The 10,868-nt window shown below is 47.9% G+C and overlaps 4 protein-coding genes across 4 annotated transcripts; 2 read left to right on the top strand and 2 right to left on the bottom strand.

Annotated features, from left to right (window-relative positions):
• Positions 1-269: 269 nt before the first annotated feature.
• BDV27DRAFT_169836 (allantoate permease family MFS transporter) lies at positions 270-2,214 on the bottom strand (the record flags this gene model as incomplete). Its single annotated transcript, XM_032075137.1, has 8 exons — positions 1,886-2,214; positions 1,708-1,823; positions 1,584-1,650; positions 1,377-1,516; positions 1,061-1,325; positions 725-1,015; positions 559-672; positions 270-493 (listed from the first exon to the last, which is right to left on the bottom strand). The coding sequence occupies exons 1-8, from the start codon at positions 2,175-2,177 to the stop codon at positions 270-272; spliced, it is 1,509 nt and encodes a 502-aa protein (XP_031921126.1). The 5' UTR covers positions 2,178-2,214.
• Positions 2,215-3,630: 1,416 nt separating this feature from the next.
• Positions 3,631-4,763, bottom strand: BDV27DRAFT_138312 (uncharacterized protein). The gene is made up of 2 exons (XM_032069205.1): positions 4,507-4,763; positions 3,631-4,443 (listed from the first exon to the last, which is right to left on the bottom strand). The coding sequence occupies exon 2, from the start codon at positions 4,322-4,324 to the stop codon at positions 4,067-4,069; it is 258 nt and encodes an 85-aa protein (XP_031921125.1). The 5' UTR covers positions 4,325-4,443; positions 4,507-4,763; the 3' UTR covers positions 3,631-4,066.
• Positions 4,764-6,913: 2,150 nt separating this feature from the next.
• BDV27DRAFT_75054 (inorganic phosphate transporter) lies at positions 6,914-9,072 on the top strand. The gene is made up of 3 exons (XM_032077487.1): positions 6,914-7,028; positions 7,091-8,515; positions 8,576-9,072. The coding sequence occupies exons 1-3, from the start codon at positions 6,947-6,949 to the stop codon at positions 8,860-8,862; spliced, it is 1,794 nt and encodes a 597-aa protein (XP_031921124.1). The 5' UTR covers positions 6,914-6,946; the 3' UTR covers positions 8,863-9,072.
• Positions 9,073-9,563: 491 nt separating this feature from the next.
• Positions 9,564-10,523, top strand: BDV27DRAFT_163955 (ankyrin repeat domain-containing protein; the record flags this gene model as incomplete). The annotated part of the gene is made up of 1 exon (XM_032073622.1): positions 9,564-10,523. One exon carries the CDS (start codon positions 9,564-9,566, stop codon positions 10,521-10,523), a length of 960 nt encoding a protein of 319 aa, XP_031921123.1.
• Between the last annotated feature and the right edge of the window lie 345 nt (positions 10,524-10,868).

The following is a 10,868-nucleotide window of genomic DNA, read 5'->3' as shown; positions in this document are numbered from 1 at the left end:
AAAAAAAAAAAGGCAATTGACATCATCTTCGTTGACCCATATCTGCTTCTTTCCTTCTATTCTTAGTAGAACTTTACCAACACTATAGATCTGCCTTGATCGGCCAAGACCAGCAGAGAATCATCGGAAATGTCGAGGCTTGTATCTTATATATATGTATCACTTGTCAAGGTTAATAATACTTATTATAGGCATTCAACCTCAGTACTGTTCTGACCATCTCATGTATCCACAAATGCGCTCAACTAAAGGCCAAAAACTCTATCCTTCTACAGCATATATCGAAACATCGGCGATCGATCGCCCATCTTCTCCATCTCCACCTCGTCGTACCCTGACACGTCCATCCGGTCTCGTTTCCGATTGATTATTTGATACGACAGACGCAGTATCACTGCCGCGATCATGCCGGCAACACAAAAGCCCAGTTCCAAGGCATGCCCAAGGATATAGTTCGGTGCGTCTTGAGAGCGGTAGAAGTTCGATGCCATGGCTGGTTCTGTTAGCGTCATGTTTACCTCAAATGACAATCACATTGCCGGAAAAAAAATGTCTTACCGCCAGCCAGATTACCCAGGCCGATCTGAATAGCCATCCCGGAAGCACGCTTGTAGTCGCCGGCCAGGTTGGCACTGAGCCACGTAATGTTTCCTGGGAAGGAGGGATATATACCTGTCTTTGTCAGACTGCTGTTCCCAAATGATTAAAATCATAATGTACATACCGATAACCGAGACGAATACACCGAAGTAAACCACCCCCGGGACACCTCTTCCTGTTGACGCAAGCACGATGATGAATCCAGCGGCGATAAGGCCCATGAAGAAAAGAACAAATGGCGATCGTTGCTTTCGGCGATCCGATAGCCACGCAGTGATAACAGCGACTACAGCTGCCGTGATGTAGATTGGGACGGTGAGCAATTGGGCTGTCGACGATGTATACCCGAGATCCTTGATGATTGAGGGGAGGAAAAGCGAGATACCATAGAGAGGACAGGTGATACCCCAGTACACTACGTTATCAGCAGTGGTAGCATAATTTGTAAATGGAGACATACCGATAATAGACACGTAAATTTGCCAGTCGAGAAGGGCATCAATGACATATTTCATGCGAAATTCGGTGGCTTCCGAGGTCCCTCCAGTATTTTGAATACGCAGCATGTGAATAACGAATTTTCGTTCTTCTTCTGTAAGGAATTTTGCAGTTTCAGGGGAGTCATGAATGGCGAAAGGAGCAATGAATGCTACTACTATGGTGAGCAGGCCTTCCAAAATGAAAATCCAACGCCAGCCGGCATAGCCTCCAACCCCATCCATTTTCTATTCGATACGTTAGTAAGGCTCTTTCATTGGGATTGCAACGGTGCCTACCGCAATTCCGTATGCTAAGAGTCCCGAGAACGCACCAGCGATACTGGCAGCACTAAAGAATAAGGCCTGTCGGAACTGAGCCCGGTGTCGAGGGTACCACATGGTGATGTAGTATGCAACTCCGGGATAAAGGCCAGCCTCTAGTAAGTCGACACGGTTAGTCCAAGTGGAAACATGATTCGTTGCATTACATGGCCCTATACTCACCAGCAACACCCAAGAAAATGCGCGTGGATAATAGTCCTGCATAGTTATGGACAACTCCCATCAACGTCTAATCCTCAACCTGTCAGTCACCTTACTGTAGTTACCATGAACGTCGGCAACATACCATGACAATACCCCACGCGACCATGAGTAACGGTAACCACCTTGACGGTCTCATCTTCTTTAGCAGCAGGTTACTCGGTAGCTCAAACGCAGCATACGTGAAAAAGAACACCGTCACTGCCACGATTGATAATGAGCTCAATAAGGCCGTATTTAATTAGTAGAGGGGAAGCACATACAACACCAATTATACTGCGGCCCCGTCATATTTAAATCCTCCAACAATCCCTCGATTTTCGCATTGCCAACATTTCCCCGATCCAAGAAAGCAAGCAGATACAGCACAGCCAGCATTGGAATAATCCGAAGGTCCATCTTGCGGAGGATGCGATTCTCCATCTCGACACTATACGTCGGGGTTACCTCTTCGTGCGGCCTTTTTTCGTCCACAGCTTCCAAGGAGCTTTCGACTACATTTTCGAAGGCCGAGCTCGACGGTTTCTCTGGATCTGAGGCAGATTGACTGTGCATATTGAGAGGAGAGGTGAGGAAGCTTGCAGAGTAGCAGAAACCCAAATCAGTGGAGCAATTTTGTGGGAACACGAAAGGTGCCAACCTGCTTATAAACACAAAAGGTGCATCTTTCGAGCTACCCCGAGTCCCCCAAACCTTCCCTCAGAACGTGGGGTCACCCCTCGTGGGCCAAGCCTTGCGTAGTATCGTCCAACTGTGGCGCTTGTGCCAAGTTCAGGCGAGACTGCGCGAGGTTGGAGTGTCCCTTGCGTCGTGAGGTATGTCATGTTGAGCCAAGTAGTATTCGAATAGAAGAGATAGAGATACCCATATCGAGCATCATAACTTTGTCAATATGATATCCATTTAAATTAACTGCAAGGTCAACAAACATGGGTTGGTGATGAGCACCACCAATACTCCAACTACCCCGGATTCCAAAGTGGGCTTTGGGGCCAGATTCAAGCAAGATCGCCGGGGGTGAGGTGACATTGACCAATCCCGTCGTGCCAGAGAGTGCGGGGTTCCAGGCCAACTGTCGCCTTGTTGAGGTCTGAATTTCGGCATTTGTTGCGGACAAGTCACCCTCACGTGTTTTTTTCTATATTCCCGAGGCGGAAATCGACGGATACTTTTTTGATGAGGCTATTACTCGACTTTCGTTGGAAACAATCTGCTTTGAGCCTCGGCGCGATCACCGATGGTCCGGGCGGGAGGTTTTCTTGGCACTTGCTTGCTTCAATTGCTTAATAAGTTTACGATCTTCTGTTCAATATATTTTGGCTTTTATTGTTATTTTTTTTTTTTTTCTTTCTTTTTTATTTAGAAGGATCTTTGTTTTTGTTCGGCTTCTCTCTGGGAAGCCTTGCCTTTATTTTATGGTTGTGTTTTATTTCATATCTTCCGTGTTTACGGACCATAGAATATCGAGACATATATATTTATCTACCTAGGGCTCATCGTAGAATTTCTACATGGAACTTAATAGGATACTGAGAACTTCAACACCATATACACAAATTCAGACCTGGAACATCGTCTGTCCATGACAAGATATGGGAATAAAAGGGAAAAGATAAAATAAAATAAATCTAAATCTAAAGTGGTTGTAATCTAGACGATTTGCGGCGACGATGTGCTGCAAATTTGGAAGGATACTGCCAATTCCAAAGCAAGGTGACCAAGCATGATTGGCAACTCACAATGACAGAAGCATCTAACGATTATGAGCACATTATCTCTGGATTGATCTGCTCGCTGATAGATACTATTCCGGTCAAGTTGTCAGGGCTCTCTTAAGCCGGCTGGCTCACATAGCAGTTATTGTAACAGACTTGCGGTATTACCGAAACTATTTCTCCTATCTACCTTCAACATAATATAATTTCTCTAGAGTGATCTTGTTAAATACCTTATAAGCCATAATTTTACAATTCGGCGAGGGGATGGCTCACTACCACCATCACTGCAACAACAATAAAGAAAACGGAAAGAAACGAGATGGAGCAAGGAAGGGAAGAAAAAGAAGACTTCTTGGTTCATTGTCAAGCATTATGTCGTGGGGAGTTGTGGAATAAGGATTGGCATCTACTGTGATGCACTCGGCGGGTCCACTGACACCCGACCAGTTCAGCGTATGGAGTATGTCCAGTCTGTCGGTGAAGCATATACGATTCACAGTCCGGCGAAATAGCCAACGCATACGAGACGGATCGCATTCTGGGAGTTTCTCTTCACAGGTGAGTGATTTAAGGAAATTGCCACCTCCCTTTTTCTGAAATCAAAACCTACAATATGTGTCCGACAATTACGCAGAGCCACCAAATGAACATGCACTGAGGATATACCACATCCGTACGTTACTTCACAGATGATGCCCAGATACTTCATGAAGTACGCTTGAACCGTTATAGTAGAACTGCCTGACTGATGGGATTATAGTTGCCGATTCCTAGTCGCTGGTTGCATACTCCGGGTAGGAATATCTGTGTGATCGTATCCGCTGCATCCACAGTGGTGCGTGACATTTGATAGGTCTCGGTCTTGACTGTTTTCTTCAGGGTTTTAGAGTTGCTTAGGATGTGTCGACAAAAGCCAGCAAGATCGCAATTAAGGTTAGGCGGGAGGATGACTGGCACATGACCGCGATTAGTACTGAGTATCATAGATCTGGGATTCCCGCCACACGACAATGCTAGGCTCCATTCGAGGGGCTAAAAAGAGTCTGATAGGACTACTCTGACATTTAGACGGTAGTCGAGGTTGCTGGGGAAGAAACTCTGGCCTGTAGTTCAGCAAGAGGGTTATTAGTATTCGTATACTATTGAGGAAGGCCCATGCGACTCACAGTGCAAGATGGCGTTCAGTGGGTTGCACGTCGCTCAGCCGTCTTTAGTAGGTTCTCGATTGCGGATCGCCTTTGTCCTGCTGTCCTAACGACCGTCTTGGTGGCGCATTTATATGACGGATCGACGCCTTCTGTTCACATAAGTAGGTTGTTTATACGTTTAGCGGGATAAGCGCATGAATAGGGTCGGTAGTGGCGCTCCATATGATAGGGATTGATCGGAGTGGTGTCAATGGTAGTGCAACCCTGTTCATCGATGTCGTGTGTCTCTCTTGCAAAAAGTGAAAAATCGAAAGCGGCAAACTCGAAACTGAAATCCTTCGAGTCTGATTATTATTTTTTGCTTTTGTTCGGAAACAGGGCAAGGAATCTGCGCAGCACAGGGGGTTTTGTCCGTACAGGGCATTGACAACCTTTGTTGCCCTGTAGGTATGCGGCGGATCCAGCCAACACAAGTTCTGATTTTACATACATGGTGTGACACAGGATGGGGGCTCAGCAAGGCTGAAGGAGCAGGATCTCGGTCATCAAGCATCGAAAGAAAACGTAGATGGTGTGTCGTGGGCCGCAGCCAAGGCATACCAAGGTTTTGTGGCGAGACTGTGGAAGAACACGGCATAAAAATGGGAGGGCAAAAGGTCACATCCATCCTGTCGAGTCCGTATGCAACGATCATCCCGTGGCTCACAGCCTGACGAATGAAATAACCAGCTTAGCGATCTTCGAGAAGACGCTACTGCGAATTTTGTGGCAAATCCAAACCTAAACATCCCAGTCGACGAGCGCAGCGATGCCGGAGCGGACAGGCTAGAAGAAATCCAGATGCAGGTCCGAGGGGTGGAAGCGATGATAGACGGCGGACAAATGAAGTGGATACAATGGATGCACCTGTTATAATGATATACATGATAGGTGGAACTGATGGTCGGTGGTCCGATCCTTTATTACTAACGGTTTCAGGAGGAACTGCCAGTTCATGAAGCGACAGAGCACGTGCAGTACCAGTAGTTGGGTGGGAAGCACCAGACACGTGGGGAGAGTGAATTGTATGACTCTAGTCTATGAATCATGGTATCTAATTTCTAGATGCTAGCGATAATGGTAGAGAGGGGGAAAAGAAAAGAAAAGTGTATATATCACTCACCATCATTACAATTATATAATGCTAACTACTGACTACCTTATTTATCTTGACACTAAATACTGCTATAGTCCATACTGATCTCAAGGTACAGGCACGTGTCTTTGGTTGACCTAACAAGGGAATGCGACGGTTTCCAATTACCACTGGTGTGATCATGGAAGATTCCCTGATCCGTGACAGTTTCCAGAACCGGATTGATATCACAATTCTTGAACCTAATAAAATGAATGGAAAGGTTCCTACTAAGGGACTGCCGAGCCTGCAGCCAATGGTATCAGAAGGCTTAATTAAATCACGCAGGGGAGGGAGTCTTGGCACCATCAACGCATGGACCAAGCGGGGAGTCGATAGGGAGCTCGTGGTAGCGGTGGGCCCGCTGATTGGGTCAATTCAGCTCCGATGCCAAGCCTGGTCCCGGAGGAAGAGATTGAGTAGTATCACAACGGCCAGTCGTACTAGTATAAAGACTGCCATTGACCTCTGCCAAGGGTGCCAAGTACGCCGGTCATGGGTGAAGCTCTGGTCAGCTCCAAGCCACGGGCGTAACTGCTCTGTGAGACCACGGCTACGAATCAGACTCCGCGAGCGAGGAACGTGTCTTGTCTGGAGACCACCGTCTAGATGCAATCCCACCGTCATGCGGTGGAAAAGGCACCCTCGTATTGCCTAACGGACGCCCCGGCAAGGTGAGACACAAATTCTGTCACTATCCAGAAAAATACCAGTCGTTTGCGGAGGATTATGTGCAGTAGTAGTGCCACTAGTGTAGGGAGGGGAGGAAGTGACTTAGTACCTGGTAAATATAGGGCTTGACTCGGAGAATCCCACGCGCCTGTTTCGTCATACAGTTAATTTCCGTGTAGACATCAAATGCCGTCCTGTTCTTGTTTTAATTGCACTTAATTTCTATTTCCTAGAGAGATATTGAGATCATCTTTTTTCCTTCGTTGAGGGTCGCATGTCGAAGTCAGGGGCCACGTGGGTGCCGAGCACTCCTTCCACTGCCTAGAAGGCTTGGATTCTGACAAGAAACCCCCATCGCATCTGAAACTTTCCACCGTCGGGGCTTGACCGTACAGCTAAGTGGACTAGCGTCTTAGCCTGCCACTGGGTGGTGAACGCCTGTGTCGGACGCCCGTCCCACTTTTCATATACAACCCTAGACGGACGGCCACCTACATAAAACCTTGCCTTCTGTCATCTTGATCCCTCCTCTTTCTCTTTTCCTCTCTACGCACATCTTATCTTCTTCCATTTTCCGAGCATCAGTTAATCCAGTTAACTCTCTCGGCCCAAATGGCGGTGCTCGACGAGTACACCTACGTGTTTGCCATTGGCACAATCTTTGCCTTGTTGGACGCGTACAACAACGGTGCAAGTGAGTCATCACCTCCTTGATCGACGTAAGGTAGCAAGGGAATTACTAATCCTGTATCTCAGATGATGTTGCAAACTCTTGGGCGACTAGTGTGTCGTCGCGTTCTATTTCCTACCGACAGGCCATGATCTTCGGTACAATCTTCGAGTTCCTTGGAGCCGTCTGTGTCGGCGCCCGTACCGCCGATACCATCAAGAACGGAATTATCCCCGTATCCGCCTTCAGGGGTGACGCTAGTGTTCAACTACTGGCATTCGCCTGTGCCCTCGCTGCCGCGTCCTCCTGGGTCATGTGGTGTACCCGACACTCCACCCATGTCTCCTCCACCTACTCTCTCGTCTCCGCCGTCGCTGGTGTTGGTGTTGCAACCGCTGGTGCATCCAAGGTGCAATGGGGCTGGCATGATGGAAAGGGTCTTGGTGCCATCTTTGCTGGACTGGGGATGGCGCCCGTCATCTCTGGTGCGTTCGGTGCCATTATCTTCATGTTGATCAAAGTCATCGTCCACATGCGGAAGAACCCTGTCCCCTGGGCGGTTTATTCGTCTCCCTTCTGGTTCCTCGTTGCCGCTACCATTTGTACCCTTTCCATTGTGTACAAGGGCTCTCCCAGCTTAGGGCTGAGCAAGAAGCCTGGTTGGTATATTGCCGCCGTGACATTGGGTTGTGGTGGTGGTGTCGCCGTGCTATCGGCAATCTTTTTCGTTCCGTTTGTGCATGCACGGGTGATCAAGAAAGACCAGGACGTGAAATGGTGGATGTTCATCATGGGCCCCCTGCTTCTCCAGCGCGCGTCCCCGAACGTGGGAGAACAAGCGAAGGTTCCAGACTACGCGGTCGTCCAGGAGGACCATGATGACATGGCGTCGGTCCCCTCGACTGCTGGTTCCACCACCGGAGAGCTTGGCAAGGACCAAATCCAGACGAAGGAAAAGGCCCTTGTCATGGCAGAAACCCAGGCCACCTACCAAGAACTTGTCGCTCAGGGCGAGGCCAGGTTCCATGCAAGGCTCATGAAGAAGCGTGGCCCCCTCGGATGGGCGATGCGCACCTTGCGGGACAACCCCATGGGCGCCGGTGAGATCTATGAATGGCGGAACATGGTGAGGCTGGCCAAGCGCATTCCGGCCATGATCACAGTTGGTCTTCTCTACGGTATGAACTACGATATCCATGCCGCTCAATCTGGTGTTCACGGCACCCCAGAAGGTGAGCGCATGGCCCGGGTATACGCACATGCCCCGAAGTACCCCAATGAGGTTGAGCACACCTACTCGTTCGTTCAGATTCTCACCGCTTGCACTGCTTCCTTCGCTCACGGCGCCAACGACATTGGAAACTCAGTGGGCCCTTGGGCAGTGATGTACTCAGCATGGAGGACTGGCGATGCCCAGCAGTCGAAGGCCCCCGTCCCTGTGTGGCAGCTCGCTGTTCTTGCTCTTACTATCTCTGCTGGTCTCATCACTTATGGCTACAACATCATGAAGGGTAAGCGGTGTCGCTCCAATATTCCATTGAGTTCATTTGGCTAATTTCTTTTTTTCATAGTCATGGGTAACAAGATTACGTACCATTCACCCAGTCGTGGTTGCTCCATGGAGTTGGGTGCCGCATTGACCGTCCTCGTCTTCTCCCAATACTCCCTCCCGGTATCGACCTCCATGTGTATCACTGGCGCCACCGTCGGTGTGGGTCTCTGCAACGGTACCTGGAAGGCTGTGAACTGGCAACGAGTCCTTTTGCTCATGATTGGATGGGTTATGACTATTCCTATTGCTGGTACTCTGGGTGGAGTCCTCATGGGTCTCTTCCTAAACGCTCCTCACTTTTCTTAGTGGATCCTTTTTAAAATTCCCCAGCTATGACTCAGCTCCCTGCATATATTAATTTTCCTTTGTTTTCTCTTCTTCAATGTAACTACGGCGTGGGATAGCATCGACCACGAGCAGTGTTTACTATCCAAGAACTTAATCAATATACCCACACGCTTTTCTATATATGAAAGTTCTGTATATATTGTACAACAGCAGTAACCATACCTGTGATGTCATCCCCTAGCATTTCCGTGTAACATACTCTGAAGAATCATATATGGATCGGTGGGACTCACGTCGTACATGCATGCTAAAGCGTGGTGGATGACACTTGGTAACGTTTCACTCACCGAGGATGCTGAGACTGTCGGCCAGACGTTCAATAGTTGTCCTACCTGCCAAAGCTATTAGGTGTTACCATCTTCTACTACAGCTCTCTCTGCCTATTATATACACATGATCTCCCCTATTGTCCTTGCAGATTGAATCTGGACTACCCTTTGCTTAGAGATGCCGTGATACTGAAATACCGATGAACCGGCTTGTTCGACCCTTATACAAAAATACTTTTCGATGTAGCCGACTTGGCAGACGCCGATATAACCTTGAGCATTGTACAGCATCTACAATATTCTAGTTGTTTTTCGCCCCATCCCATGTCAGCGAATACAATGGTCCATGCGATGAATACGGCATCGTCGATAAAACAGCCAAGGAACATCATGTTATGCGTCTTCGCTTTGTCCAGTAGTGACCGTATGAAGATGGATGAATGGATATCGGGGAAATATGTAACTGCAAACGTGCAAACTACGCCGCTAGGTATTGGATCGATCATGCGGCACATTCCGAGAGAGAACGAAGACAAATTGCATCAGTTGATCATGGAGTTCTTTATCGGTAATGAGATCTTATACAAAAGGTGGCTTCGGTTCTATAATCCAGATAGATATGCCTCAACCGGCCGAAGCTTGGAATGTCCACCCAGTCCTATATATTACGCATCAATTTGGGGTTTGCAACGAGAAACTGAACAATTAGCACTATTGGGTGCTGATGTAAATGCCAAGGGAGGGGACTTTGGTATTCCTCTTCAAGCTGCTTCATATAATGGACATCGACAAATTGTGGAGATATTATTGAAGAATGGTGCTGATGTAGATAACAGACTAGGAGAACTTGGAGAATTTAGCAATCCTCTCCAAGATGCCTCGTTCCGAGGACATCAGCAGATTGTGGAAGTATTATCGAAGCATGCTGCTGATATAAATGCTACAAGAGGACGACGTGGAAATCCTCTCCATGCTGTTTCTTCTCAAGGCCATCAGCAGATAGTGAAAGTATTATTGCAGCATGGTGCTGACATAGACGGGAAAGGAGGAAGATATGCTAGTCCCCTCTCAGCTGCTTTAATGGAAGGACATCAGCCGGTTGTGGAAATAATATTAAGACATGGTGCTGATCTTAATTCTGTCAGCAGTCTGCGTGGCTGGACAGCCCTCCATGTAGTCTCATTCATTGGCCATATGGAGGCAGTTAAGCTACTTCTTGAGAAAGGCGCAGATATTACCGTCAGGGATCATGAAGGGAGAACACCCTTGCATCTTGCCATGGATAAAGGCCATTTGGAGGTAGTTAAGCTGCTTCTTGAGAGGGGTGCAGATATCCCAGTCGGTCGTTAAGGTCATACTGGTAAAACACTCCTTCTAGCCCTAGAAAAAGGTTACATCGAGGTTGTCAAGATACTTCTTGCGAAAGGTGCAGATAGTACTGCTAGCAATGATTCTAGGGAAGAACTACTCCATCTAGCCTCAGAGAAAGCTACGTTCAAGTGGTCAAACTCCTTCAAGTGAAGCAAAGAAGACGTTTTAATGAACCAGCAAGGCTAAAAAAACCATGGCATCTAGCCATATATAATGGACCGACTGACATTGCCAAACAGTGACTTGACAAGGGGCAGACATCAGCATCAAAATTTTCATGGAAATTACACCTGTCGACTCATCCACACGTGGCCAGCTGGGGAA

Source organism: Aspergillus caelatus (assembly GCF_009193585.1).
Source record: "Aspergillus caelatus strain CBS 763.97 unplaced genomic scaffold BDV27scaffold_372, whole genome shotgun sequence".
Taxonomy (NCBI): domain Eukaryota; kingdom Fungi; phylum Ascomycota; class Eurotiomycetes; order Eurotiales; family Aspergillaceae; genus Aspergillus; species Aspergillus caelatus.
This window is presented reverse-complemented; position numbering and strand designations above follow the sequence as displayed.

Bases quoted from the DNA above. Each gene is read 5' to 3' on its own strand.
- BDV27DRAFT_138312 (XM_032069205.1), bottom strand. From the start codon at position 4,324: ATGATACTCAGTACTAATCGCGGTCATGTGCCAGTCATCCTCCCGCCT.
- BDV27DRAFT_75054 (XM_032077487.1), top strand. From the start codon at position 6,947: ATGGCGGTGCTCGACGAGTACACCTACGTGTTTGCCATTGGCACAATC. The intron at 7,029-7,090 runs GTGAGTCATCAC...CCTGTATCTCAG, and splicing joins CGCGTACAACAACGGTGCAA to ATGATGTTGCAAACTCTTGG. The intron at 8,516-8,575 runs GTAAGCGGTGTC...TTTTTTTCATAG, and splicing joins TGGCTACAACATCATGAAGG to TCATGGGTAACAAGATTACG.